This window comes from Montipora capricornis, chromosome 1 (genome assembly GCF_036669925.1).
Source record: "Montipora capricornis isolate CH-2021 chromosome 1, ASM3666992v2, whole genome shotgun sequence".
Lineage (NCBI taxonomy): Eukaryota > Metazoa > Cnidaria > Anthozoa > Scleractinia > Acroporidae > Montipora > Montipora capricornis.
In genome coordinates, this window is record NC_090883.1 from 36256664 (window position 1) to 36269537 (window position 12874).

General features: G+C 38.8%; 1 protein-coding gene, 1 long non-coding RNA gene and 1 pseudogene across 2 annotated transcripts in view; 1 reads left to right on the forward strand and 2 right to left on the reverse strand.

Annotated features, from left to right (window-relative positions):
- The window catches only part of LOC138040736 (uncharacterized), a 6151-nt gene extending 3910 nt beyond the window's left edge, over positions 1 to 2241 (forward strand). Inside the window, exon 2 of the long non-coding RNA XR_011130694.1 lies at positions 1 to 2241. This exon is cut by the window's left edge and continues 2510 nt beyond it. This is a non-coding gene — a long non-coding RNA (uncharacterized lncRNA).
- Positions 1 to 3862, reverse strand: part of LOC138040713 (putative leucine-rich repeat-containing protein DDB_G0281931) — a 32737-nt gene extending 28875 nt beyond the window's left edge. Inside the window, exon 1 of the mRNA XM_068886410.1 lies at positions 3545 to 3862. Within this exon, the coding sequence (XP_068742511.1) occupies positions 3545 to 3569 (25 nt within the window). The 5' untranslated portion in view covers positions 3570 to 3862. The remainder of the gene's footprint in view (positions 1 to 3544) is intronic.
- A 3482-nt stretch (positions 3863 to 7344) lies between these two features.
- On the reverse strand, positions 7345 to 12858 carry LOC138014638 (uncharacterized; annotated as a pseudogene).
- Between the last annotated feature and the right edge of the window lie 16 nt (positions 12859 to 12874).

Sequence of the window (12874 nt, forward strand, 5' to 3'; positions counted from 1 at the left end):
ATGAAAGACCCCCAGTCCGTTAATTCTTTTCCCAACACTAGCTCCGGTTTTCACCCCTTGCCTCAACAATACCTCTTTGCATACAAGTGAGGGTGCGATGTAGCACTATTCCCCCACCTACAATAGGACGAGTTGTGACTTCACAGAGATCTAACAATGCAGTTAATTTATTTGTTATAGTGTACTATGTAGCATAATTTATTTGAACTGGCTGGTGACACACCTCGCATAGTTCGATGTAACTTGAAAAGTAGATCTAACCATGCAGTTAATTTATTTGTTATAGTATACTATGTAGTATAATTTCCATCTGAACTGGCGGGTGGCACGCCTCACACAATTAGATGTAACTTGAAAAGGAGATCTAACCATGCAGTTAATTTATTTGTTATAGTATACTATGTAGTATAATTTCCATATGAACTGGCGGGTGGCGGACCTCACACAGTTCGATGCAACTTGAAAAGTTGATCTAACCATGCAGTTAATTTATTTGTTATAGTGTACTATGTAGTATAATTTCCATCTGAACTGGCGGGTGACACGCCTCACACAATTAGATGTAACTTGAAAAGTAGATCTAACCATGCAGTTAATTTATTTGTTATAGTATACTATGTAGTATAATTTCCATCTGAACTGGCGGGTGGCGGACCTCACACAGTTCGATGCAACTTGAAAAGTTGATCTAACCATGCAGTTAATTTATTTGTTATAGTATACTATGTTGTATAATTTCCATCTGAACTGGTGGGTGGCATGCCTCACACAATTAGATGTAACTTGAAAAGTAGATCTAACCATGCAGTTTATTTATTTGTTATAGTATACTATGTAGTATAATTTCCATCTGAACTGGCGGGTGGCATGCCTCACACAATTAGATGTAACTTGAAAAGTAGATCTAACCATGCAGTTAATTTATTTGTTATAGTATACTATGTAGTATAATTTCCATCTGAACTGGCGGGTGGCACGCCTCACACAATTAGATGTAACTTGAAGAGTTGATCTAACCATGCAGTTAATTTATTTGTTATAGTATACTATGTAGTATAATTTCCATCTGAACTGGCGGGATGCACGCCTCACACAATTAGATGTAACTTGAAAAGTTGATCTAACCATGCAGTTAATTTATTTGTTATAGTATACTATGTAGTATAATTTCCATCTGAACTGGCGGGTGGCACGCCTCACACAATTAGATGTAACTTGAAAAGTTGATCTAACCATGCAGTTAATTTATTTGTTATAGTATACTATGTAGTATAATTTCCATCTGAACTGGCGGGATGCACGCCTCACACAATTAGATGTAACTTGAAAAGTTGATCTAACCATGCAGTTAATTTATTTGTTATAGTATACTATGTAGTATAATTTCCATCTGAACTGGCGGGTGGCGGACCTCACACAGTTCGATGCAACTTGAAAAGTTGATGTAACCATGCAGTTAATTTATTTGTTTTAGTTTACTAGATGTATATAGTATAATTTCCACCTGAACTGGCAGGTGGCACACCTCAGACAGTTTAATGTAACTTGAAAAGTAGATCTAACCATGCAGTCTTTAGTTCTATGCTTTACTTGCACTTTTTGTAAGTCTATTGCAAACTGATAGCACAGGAACTTGTTTAAATTCAAAGACGCCATCGAGCATATTTACCTTGTAAATACTGGCTTTGGTGGAAAACAAAAAATGCTGAGTTGATATTCAAGTAGTTTGCTGATGTCATCTACAGATCCAGATGAACCAATCAAAAATAAGTTTGTTGTTCAATGAATCAATCACAAAAAGACTGCAGAATGTCTTGTTTTCTAAGAGGTCCAATTCTTCACTGAAATGAACCAATCAGAAAAGTTGAGGTGAAACTTCACAGTTTTCACTTTGTGAAAAATTTTAATACTAGTAACCACACCACAAGGTGGATTTAAGGGCAGTAAAGAAATACTTTCAATAAAAAAATGCCCTTCCGGGAAGACAACAAAATAATTTGAGAGTTTGAAACTGTCGAAATATTTTGTTGTCTTCCCTGAAGGGCACTTTGTAAATGGTATTTCAACTTTTACTTTTTAATTACTTTCTAAAACTCTATTATCAATATGTATCCAAAGATTTGTCATAATGCATGACTGAAATTGTTGGCGAGTAATACTTTACTCTGAGGATTCCTTGCAACATTTGTAAAAGTAGTTGTGGTTTAATTCAAATTGTTGAGATAAAGTTTTGTGTTTGTGCATGAATTGCCTCAGTTTGTCGTGTCACGCTATGCTCCCATTCTTGGTGATGGCTGCCCTACTCCCCTGAGAATTATTCATTTTAAAATTCTAAAAACTGGAAAGAAACTCCACCTTCAGTAATTTATTGCCTTTGCCATTTTACCCGAATGTTACCTTGAATACAGCCTAATAACGCACAGGAGCATGAAAGACCCCCAGTCCGTTAATTCTTTTCCCAACACTAGCTCCGGTTTTCACCCCTTGCCTCAACAATACCTCTTTGCATACAAGCGAGGGTGCGATGTAGCACTATTCCCCCACCTACAATAGAACGAGTTGTGACTTTACAGAGATCTAACCATGCAGTTAATTTATTTGTTATGGTGTACTATGTAGTATAATTTCCATCTGAACTGACGGGTGGCACGCCTCACAGAGTTTGATGTAACTTGAAAAGTAGATCTAACCATACAGTTAATTTATTTGTTATAGTGTACTATGTAGTATAATTTCCATCTGAACTGGCGGGTGGCACGCCTCACACAATTCGATGTAGCTTGAAAAGTAGATATAACCATGCAGTTAATTTATTTTTCACAAGTCGGTATTATGTTTATGTTAAGATTGGTTTTCACTAGCGACAGAGTCGGAGTTGGACTTGGAGTCGTGGACAAGCTGGAGCAGCTGATTTACACATGAGCGAAGTGGTCTGAAGCCATGTTGATTGTCACATATTAACTTATTATCTGAAAGAAAACTCATTATGTGATTGCGTGTGTATAAGACGTTGTAAAGACTTGACAACCACACTAGTTAAAGAAACAGGGCGATAGCTATCAACTGCCGTTTTCTTCCCCGACTTAAAACTTGAAACTACGGTGGCCGTCTTCCAGTCAATAGGTATTGAGCCACGAGAAAGGGGGTAATTAAAGAGCAACCATGGGGAAATCCCATCTGGTCCACAGGCCTTGTTTACATCTAGAGATTTCAGTACTCTAGCCACTTCACTAGGTGTACAAATCAGATCATTAATGAGGTGTACAGGCAAAACAGTTGAATAATCACATCCATGTCCTGGTATGGAAGACAGAGTATCGATCCTTTTATTAAAGGATACCGAACAAAAGAATTGGTTAAAGACGTTTGCTTTATCCTCTGGAGTTAACGCGCGAATTCCGTCGTATATGATACAACCGGGTGTGCTCTGTTTCTTTGTACATGATTTCACAAATGACCAAAAGCGTTTCTCGTCTCGTGGATTTGTTTTTTTCTATCTTTAGAATTATCCAATTACCTCGGTTGGAGAGAGATGGTGACTTACCTTTTAAGTGGAACCAGAAACCCATAAGGGTTGAAACGTGTAACGGCTCCTTGTGTGCTGGGAAACAAGCTTCTGAATATTCAATTTGCTAAGTACCATATTTGGAACAACAAGAGCGAGTGGTTTCCAAATATGGTACTTAGCACTGAAACAATCAACCAATCAGCTCGCACTGAATATTCGGAAGCTGTGAACGGGCGTTACACGTTTCAACCCTTATGGGTTTCAGGTGGAACCCATCGTCATTACCTGCCAGTCCAAACGAGGACTGTATCCACTTTGATCTGCCAATGCCATTACTTCTCCCATCTTTGGCAAGTCAGGTATTGCTTTGTTTCAGTTAAGTCCCTTGCGAGTTCATTCTGAAGCATAAAATTAAGATGTTCAGAGCAGATTTCTGAGAACATCGGTTCCACGGAAAATATTTTTCAAATAGTAAGTCAACAAAGGACAAAATGAACTCGAGGCCCTTCAATTCATCATAACCGTGCCAAATTTTGCTTCCGTTGCAAGCGATTTTGAGAGCAGATTTTTTGAGAAAATCGGTCACACAGATAATGTCATTCAAATTATAAGTCGGCAGAGGACAAAATGAATTCCACGTTTTCAAACATGACACGAATAGAGACCTAACGAATTCGAATTTAAGCCGATACAGTTTGGGTTTAGTTTGTTTTTTGGAGCGCTATATTCTATAACCATGCGAATTTTGTTGTGGATCCTCCTGATTTTCGGTCTTTGTACAGGTTCACACAAAACGCACGAATCTGGCCTGTACAAGCTTAAGAACGTAAGAATACAGTTTGCTTCCATAACAACATTCACTCAGTTTCGTCATTTATTTACCATAAAATGCAACAATGCGTTCACTCCAGCAAACAACACCGACAGTTTAGGCCTGGTTCTACGAGGTTAATGACGGAGTAGGGAATTTAAGATCTACGACGGCGACGGTCGACAAAAACGTCACCTCAAAATATAACTTGGCTCTATCGTAAGTCTTTCGCGATTATTCAGTCTAGTTCGCGTCGTACAATGTGGGCAAAGTATCCTAAAAATAAATCGGTACGAACGGTTTCAAAGTTAAAATAGAGAATGAAAGTTTCTCTGTTGCATGCTTACGTTGTCGTCAAAACTTCAAACTTAGTGATTTCACGTCGTCGTTATGCAGAGGACCGCAAACATACTTGCTAAAATGCGTGCTGCACGTGCAGCACGATTATTTATCCTCTTTTAGCCAATGATATTATTGTTTTGTTGCGTTGTCGTAGTCGTAGCCGTCGTCGTTTCTTAAATTCCCTAATGAATAGGGAGCTTACGGCGATGGCAACGAGAACGTCACGAATTTGCATATTTAGTGGCATCAACTTAACGACCTATGCAACGGTGTTCAACTTACAACTGTGCGACCTTAAGGCGTGACTGTCAATGAAATCCACACATTCTGATTGGCGGACAATTTCTAAAAAACTTTATTAGGTGGCCACGGTAAGGCGCGTCGCACTGTAAACGGCAAAACGTGTTTCGTATGAAATCTCATCGCCAGCTGCTTATCATAAAATTCGTCGCACAGTGTGATGCCCGAGAAAGGACGGGGGGGGGGGGGGGGGGATGCTACTTCACTCATGTTTGGGTATAGGGGTGCCGCCGAGGGTTTGAAATCCTGAACCTGTTTAGGGGAAGGACCCGTTTTACAGCCAGGTGATCTGGTGACGTAACTCGGAGGACTGGGGAGAAAAATTTTAACGCCGTATCCCACAACCGCGCGCGGGCTTATTTTCGAATTCAACTGGCAGAGGCGAGGTTAGATCTCGTCGGGTCTACTTGAATGTTCATTCAACAACAGGAAATGTGGTAGACACGTAATGATCAGTTGAGTTTTGGAGATGGAAATACTGCAGGGAGTTTGGAAACAACACCTAAGGCCTCGCGCGGTTGTGGGATACAGCGTTAAAATTTTTCTTCCCAGTCCTCTAAATTACGTCACCAGATCACCTGGAGGAATTTAAACTGTTTAGATAATCTATTACACTCAGCTAAATCATGTTTGATGCGTCTAAAACCCAGTTATTGCGTCTCTACACTTGGTGTTACAAAAGACCATCAAGCATTAAGCTCCATAAAGTATCTAGTGTAGCAAAATGCCCTCATAACATCTGCACTGCACTTCTGTAATAGCAAATCAAAGAAAAATGATTACTTTAATTTGACATCTGCAAGTTGAGGTTGTCAATGCATTTTGGATTTGGCAAAGCCCCACCCTGTTTGTCTTAATTGGCCATATCAAACAATGAATGAAGGGGTAGTTTCTAAAGAAACTGTGGTGCTGCGTCGGTGGGGAAGTAGTGTACAAAAATTTGGTTTTATCAACGGAGTTGATAATGTAAATTGGTACGGTGTACAGTTGCCAATTTACATTATCAACTCCGTTGATAAAACCAAATTTTCATATCAAACAATATTTGGTACTTAATATTTCAGTATGGTAAGCGGAGAACCGTTTACAGATCCACGTTGGTAGATGGAGAGTTGGCGGTGGGATGAATGTGCCATTAGCACTTGAGACTAGTACTACTGGATACAAGGCATTGGAGATCAAAAAGGCATTGACATTAAATGAGTTGATCTGCTCAGTCAAGAAGTCATGAAGGTCATGAACGAATGAAGTAATAACAAGTGCAAAGAAAACCGGTGGCGTAAATATTTGGTACTTAATATTTGGTACTTAATATTTCAGTATGGTAAGCGGAGAACCGTTTGCAGATCCACGTTGGTAGATAAAGAGTTGGCGGTGGGATAAATGTGCCATTAGCACTTGAGACTAGTACTACTGGATACAAGGCATTGGAGATCAAAAAGGCATTGACATTAAATGAGTTGATCTGCTCAGTCAAGAAGTCATGAAGGTCATGAACGGATGAAGTAATAACACGTGCAAAGAAAACCGGTGACGTAAAGTGATAAGCGCAAGACAGTTCTAAGAAGACAAACGAATCGGCGACGCCGACACCTACTCTTCAATGTGAGCGCTTTGATGTTGTTTTGTTTTACACGTTTGAATAACACAGTGGAACTTACTTGAGGTTAATTTTATTTTGATTAAAACACTAATAGAACTTTTACAGAGAAAAAATCCCTGAACAATATCGTGTACAGCGGGATGCACTCCTAGCTCCTGCCTGTGCGATACAGTGACATCTTTCTTTCATCACGTTTTCCGACACAAAGAAACAAGACCTACCGGTACGACCGATTCTTTCAGTGCGCTGGGTACGGCTACACGTAGGCTAGTTATAATACTGATTCAGTTGAAAAATAATTTAAATTAAAGGATACCGACAACAATAGAATTCTTGTCCAGAAAGTTATCCATAGCCAGAAATTCCGAACCGGACAAGGCGAGTGCACGTGACAGCTTGTAAATTAAGAAATTCGACTTTCCTGCATTTGATTGGTTAATCAATTTTCTAAAAATGTGATGCAATATGGCGCCTCGCGATCGTCCCGCCAGTGGTTTTTTCCGTATTTTGAACAAGATTTCTGCAGCAGATACCGGGTTTCTTGAGTCTTGTCCGTTTTCGGTTAAAAGAAGAAGGAGCAGTGGACCATTCTGGGAGGTGGAGAGACTTGTTGACAAGCGTGAGAGGAACGGAACGGTGAGTTGTTCAGCTTAATTTTGCACGTGTTTCGCAGGTTTTGTTAGTCTGTTTGCCAAACGAATACCTGATCGATTAACAGTTGAAGTTGATAAAGAGCTGAGGCGTTAGATACTTAACTTTATTTTTTAATTGTTAGGTGGAATATCTTGTCATTTGGAAGGGATTTTCGAAGTTTGATTCTTCTTGGGAGCCTGAAGAAAACATCACGCCCGAATGTATTCGCCAATTTCGCCGACCACGACCAGATGTGGCGGTTATTCAAATGGCAGTCGATTCACTTAGGGTGGCCGTGGAGAGGCATCTGAAGTCGAAATGTCGATTGGCGGTGAAAGTTTCCTTTAGATTTGACGTTTTTCGTTTTTTGTTTGGGAATAAGGGGATTTCAAGGGATGGGTGGCTTTTTTTTATGAAGGCTGATTTCCTCCCTCAGTACTTTCCTCCTGGTTGGGACTCCTGGGAAGATTCCCATGGCCAAGGGATTAAGGTTTTCTATCCAATTAGAATGAAAATATTTCTCTCTTGGTCTCCTAAAAAGTACCATGGGGGAAGTCAGGGTTCTTCAGTTTTATGCCCTCGGGCATTTGAGGAAAATTTATCTTTTAATTTTACGAAGGTTGCCCTCAAGGACTCATCAGAGTAAGGAAGCCTTCAATCTTAGTGCCAGGGCATTTTTCCCTGTTACAGGCACAGTGTACTTCTAAAACAGTAAATACTATACTGCAGTAATTATGTGGAGAGAAATGATTGTAAGTTCAAGGCCATGTGTATTTGTATAGACACCCTATTCCCTCATGTATAGGCTCTATTTTATTTCTAAATTAATACATTTTGTGCAACAAATGGACTTAATACCAGCCATGTATTCATATCACACATACAGTACATTGTACAATGCTGCAACGTATTTTTGCACTGCTTAAATACTCTCAGGACAACTCTCTTGTGTGACTTAAAATATCGAATAAAGTACAGTTCTATTCAGTCAGTAATATTACACATTCTGTTGACCAACATCTGAAGAGCTTGCAGTTGGTTGTGGTAAGAGATGTTTTAAGTTGCCTAGATTGACATTGTTGGAAGTATCTAATTGACCAAGTTTCATTCTTTTCAGACAGCAGTTATTTTTTCTTTTTGTTCAGAGAGTTTTTCTGTTTTCTTTTACCAGTAGCTTTTTTAGCCCTTTTTGTTTGAGTGATAGTACCAGGAGACTTGTAACTACATGTGGCTACTGATTCTTGAATGGCTGGTGTTTCCTTCTGGTAGCTGATCCCTCTTTTCTTCCCTCTTTTTGTTTTGATCCTCTCTTCCCAGTACTCAGAGGCCCGCTTCGTGTACTTTCTATGCTGTCTCTCCCTGTGTTGTAAAGCACCAAGGCGGTACTCTGTGCGCAGTATCTCAGCAGGGTCATCACAGTGGTTGCTTTTTCTCTGGATTATTCTCCTTGCATCGTCATTATTCTTTTCCACCCCTGTGAAGGAGAAGTAGAAAACATAATACCTACATATAAAGTGTGCTCATTATTAATAGCAGATTACAACCCCATACTCTTCAAACAGGAATGTACACATTGGAGTCCTAAAGAGAGTTTTAACACATTGTAACTGTCATTGAACAAATTACATAAAGAATGCCTAGTGAAGTTACATGGAAAGCATAGAGTAATTCTGAAAAGAAGTGAAAGCACAAACTACTATGTACAATGATAGTGAACTATATTTGTACCTTGGCCACTGAATTGCTTTATGTTTTGGTGCTTTTCCACCATTTGTGGGATATGATATGCAGCAGCATGCATGTAACAGGTGACTTTTTCTTTCCTGTATCCTATTCTGATGTTTCCGAGATCTGTGAATTTTGTGATCCACACTGTCACCTAAAAAGTGGGATGTGAGGTGATAATAAGTTGATCTCAATTGCAGCTCCTGTGGTTATTTCATGTTATTATTATTATTTTTGTCTGTTTAACGTATTGGCTGTGTCTGGGAGAAGTTCTTGTTTTATTTTAACCAATAGTACTGATGTTTAAAGTTACCTTTCTCCTGTACTCATCTGTGGTATATGGCTGCCATGAAGATATGAAATTAAAGTACAAATCAGCAAAATCCTGTTGGAATAGATGTACATCAAGTGGTAAATTTTGTATTGATAGCTTCTTGTATTATCGGGATTGGGAAACATTATAGTTACATAGATTCCTGTATTACAAATGGTTTGTTCCTTTTTTTGACAAATATTAATCTTTACCTTCCACAGTTGTGCCACCTTCTCGCACGTCTCTGGTTGGATGCAGTCAGTAGGGATGACCAACTTGAGAGGTAGTTCTCTGAGCAATTTCTTGCGGTCATCACCCATCAGGCTGGTCCAGTCCCAAGTGCCACTTCCTTTTCCATCTGCATTTTTTTTCTCCCATAAATGGAAGGTCACACCACAGCTGTTTATTGACTTAACCAGGTTTTTATGTGCCTGGATTTTTCTGCAAGGTTTTTTTTCCCCCCAGACAAAGAACTCTCCTTATCATCCCACTGCATTGCATCCTCAATCAAGTTCTCAAGAAGAATATCTGTGACCCTTAGCATCAGATGCAATTCATCAGGAATGATGTGGTCTAGTGGGATGTTAAGGAGAGGCTCGTGACAGCAGCAGTAGTTCTCTCCAGTTTTCTTGTTGGCAAATTCCCTCAACTCATCTGTGTTTCTGCGCATGGGTGGTGTGTTGTAAAAACTTTCAGGCTTGGACATATCACCTCTAGTTATTGAGGGATAAAAGTGGTAAGATGAAAACATTTACAATTTTATAGCCTAGGAAATGTTGTAAGTATAGAATTTCACAATTATTAAATTTTAAATTTACCTATTTTTCTTGTGCACTTTACACCACAAGCAGGCATACGTCGAATTTGCTGCACTTAAGCCCATGAGAAGTAAAAGAAACTGTTTAAAAAAAAATCAACAAATCAGCATCAACAGACAAAAAGTCCTAAAGACCTCATCTTTATTATTTTATCCAATATTTGTGTTTTGATTAAAATGTTGACCTTGTAATCTCCTCCAAGGAAGAATTCCACATCAACCTTTTCCTGTTCAACAATGATGCATCCATCGCTGATGACCTCATTTATTTCCCTGAATACCTCAGAGAAGCACTCTTCCAAGGTCTGCCTAGACTCAGGACCATTCACCACTGCTATGGTGTGATTTCCTGTGAAAATCAGAATTATTCATATTATTGACTCAATTACATAATGGTAGTCACTTGTTTTGTTGTGTATGGGATGATGCTGTATTTTGATTATTGAAACATTGCATTTTTACTTGAGTTTTGAACTAACCTTTTGATGACAAAATGGTATCTCCTTGCTGTAGAATCGTGAAACTGACAAGGATGAAATTTGTCAACCTGCTCATTCTAGCCCCATCTCCACTGACTTTCACTTTTGCTTTCTCACCCTTCTTTAAGGTTCCATCATTTATCTGCATATTGTCAGAACATAAACAATTTAAATCACCTAGTTTGAATAATATGTTTTACCCAGTATGTATAGCTCAAAGGTACTTTACATGAAGGTGAATTATTGATCAGGACTGACTTTTTTTGCATTTTATTCTGGTATTTTTAGCACACTTTGAAGGAAACAATCATTGACATAGCTTTATGCCTTGAAACATGTAAGAATTTTTTGTACTAATTAGTAATTATCTGGTAAAAATTAGTACTAACCTCTCAAGGCTATGGGAGATAAAATGTCTTAATAAATACATGTAGTTCAAAGTTTTATTTTAACTGTCTTATATGGTGGTATTGAATCAGATCTACCTTGGGTGTCAAAAGCTTTAGTTTGAGGTTGTGTTATACAACTGTATTCTGCCCTTATTATTTTTTCCCAGCTGTTTGCTATTCACCCAGCTCTTGATCCTCTCATAGGCTGGGTGATTCTAAGACAGTCTATGGCACCAAGTGTAGAACTGGAGTGGTCTTTTTTGCATTGTACGATGGCCCAGGAGGGTCACAGTCCAGTTTTAATTTTTCACAGTCCAGTTTTAATTTTGCACAGTCCAGTTTTAATTTTTCACAGTCCAGTTTTAATTTTATTCACAGTCCAGTTTTAATTTTGTGACTCGTCACCAGCACTCTCACAGGTCACAGGTTACAGGTCATTGTTTACCAATACAGAAAGTATCCTTCATAAAAGCTAACCTTATGCCTAATTAGACCTAAACAAAAGGTTTTAGGCGTAAGGTTAGCTTTTATGAATGTTTAGGATACTTTCTGTATTGGTAAACAATGACCTGTAACCTGTGACCTGTGAGAGTGCTGATGACGAGTCACAAAATTAAAACTGGACTGTGAATAAAATTAAAACTGGACTGTGCAAAATTAAAACTGGACTGTGCAAAATTAAAACTGGACTGTGAAAATTAAAATTGGACTGTGAAAATTAAAACTGGACTGTGACCCTCCTGGGCCATCGTAGCATTGCATTATGATAACATTTTGAATATTTGTGAGGTAACTGACCATTTTTTTTCTGGGTGAGGTACCTACCATGTCTTTGATCCTTTCTTTCAATAACAATTTAAAAGAGTATTGGGCTCCTGGAGCGAGTCCTGGTGTTGTAGTGATCTTCACCTGCCTGTTCAACTCGGCTCTTCGTTGCTTAATGAGATAGGATTTAATGGGGAAATCTGCCACAGACATTGACAATTCATGAACAAATTCGTCACCAACACCGAATTTGTCCATTAAATAAAGAATGCTTTCAACTGTTACTTTGTCGTCATTGCTTAACTTGTCATATTGGGTTATGTTTTGATCACTTCTTGCTTGGGCACTCATGTTATGGCTGTTAAAATCCACCGTGAAAGTATTGCTACTGCCTGGGTCCTTCATTTTTAAGCATTCCAGCTCCAAACCAAATAGCTGTACAAAATGTAATGCTTTTTGGGCTCTTGTTTTCAATTGTTTTAATTTCCTGTTTTGGGATTGGCGGGTTTTCAACTCTGGAATTCTAGCTCCGCGGGGAGGTTCCCCTAGTGATTGTTTTTCAAGGTTTTCAATCTCTTTCAGCAACTTTTCGTTTTCTTTTTCCATTTTTTCTACAATGTTATGTTCATTTACATATTTAGTTGTGACCTCTGCAAGCATTTCATGGTATAGTTCTTCTTTTTCCTTTTCAAGGTTTTGGTATTTTTCTCTCCACTGACCAATTTCTTCTTTTGCCTCTTTTAGTCTTCTTTCCATCATGCTAAGACTTGCTTCCCACTTTTCCACCGAAATGACATCACTCTTAAGAATTGAGACCTTGATAACTTTTTCTTCATCCTCAAACCTTTTGGAAAGGGATCCACTCCTGTTCAAATTTGCTTTTGCACTGGATGCTTGAGAGCAGTGATAAGTCAAACGTTTTTCGACTCTCTTGCTTTCAGGGTCGATTTTAAATGCATTTCCGGGGATGTTCCCATTTACCATGTCAACATACTTAAGACCGGGAGTTTCTTTTTTTAATTGGCACCACCTCCTTAAAACCTTTTTCCTTATCCCCAACCAGAAAACAACCTCAGACCCTCCTTGCCGTTGTTCTTTGACGTAATTAAAGCAATTTTCCGGAGGATCGCATAGAACGATCAGCGGGTCGCGTGCTGGGTAAACCTCTGACATTTGTCACAATTTTTTT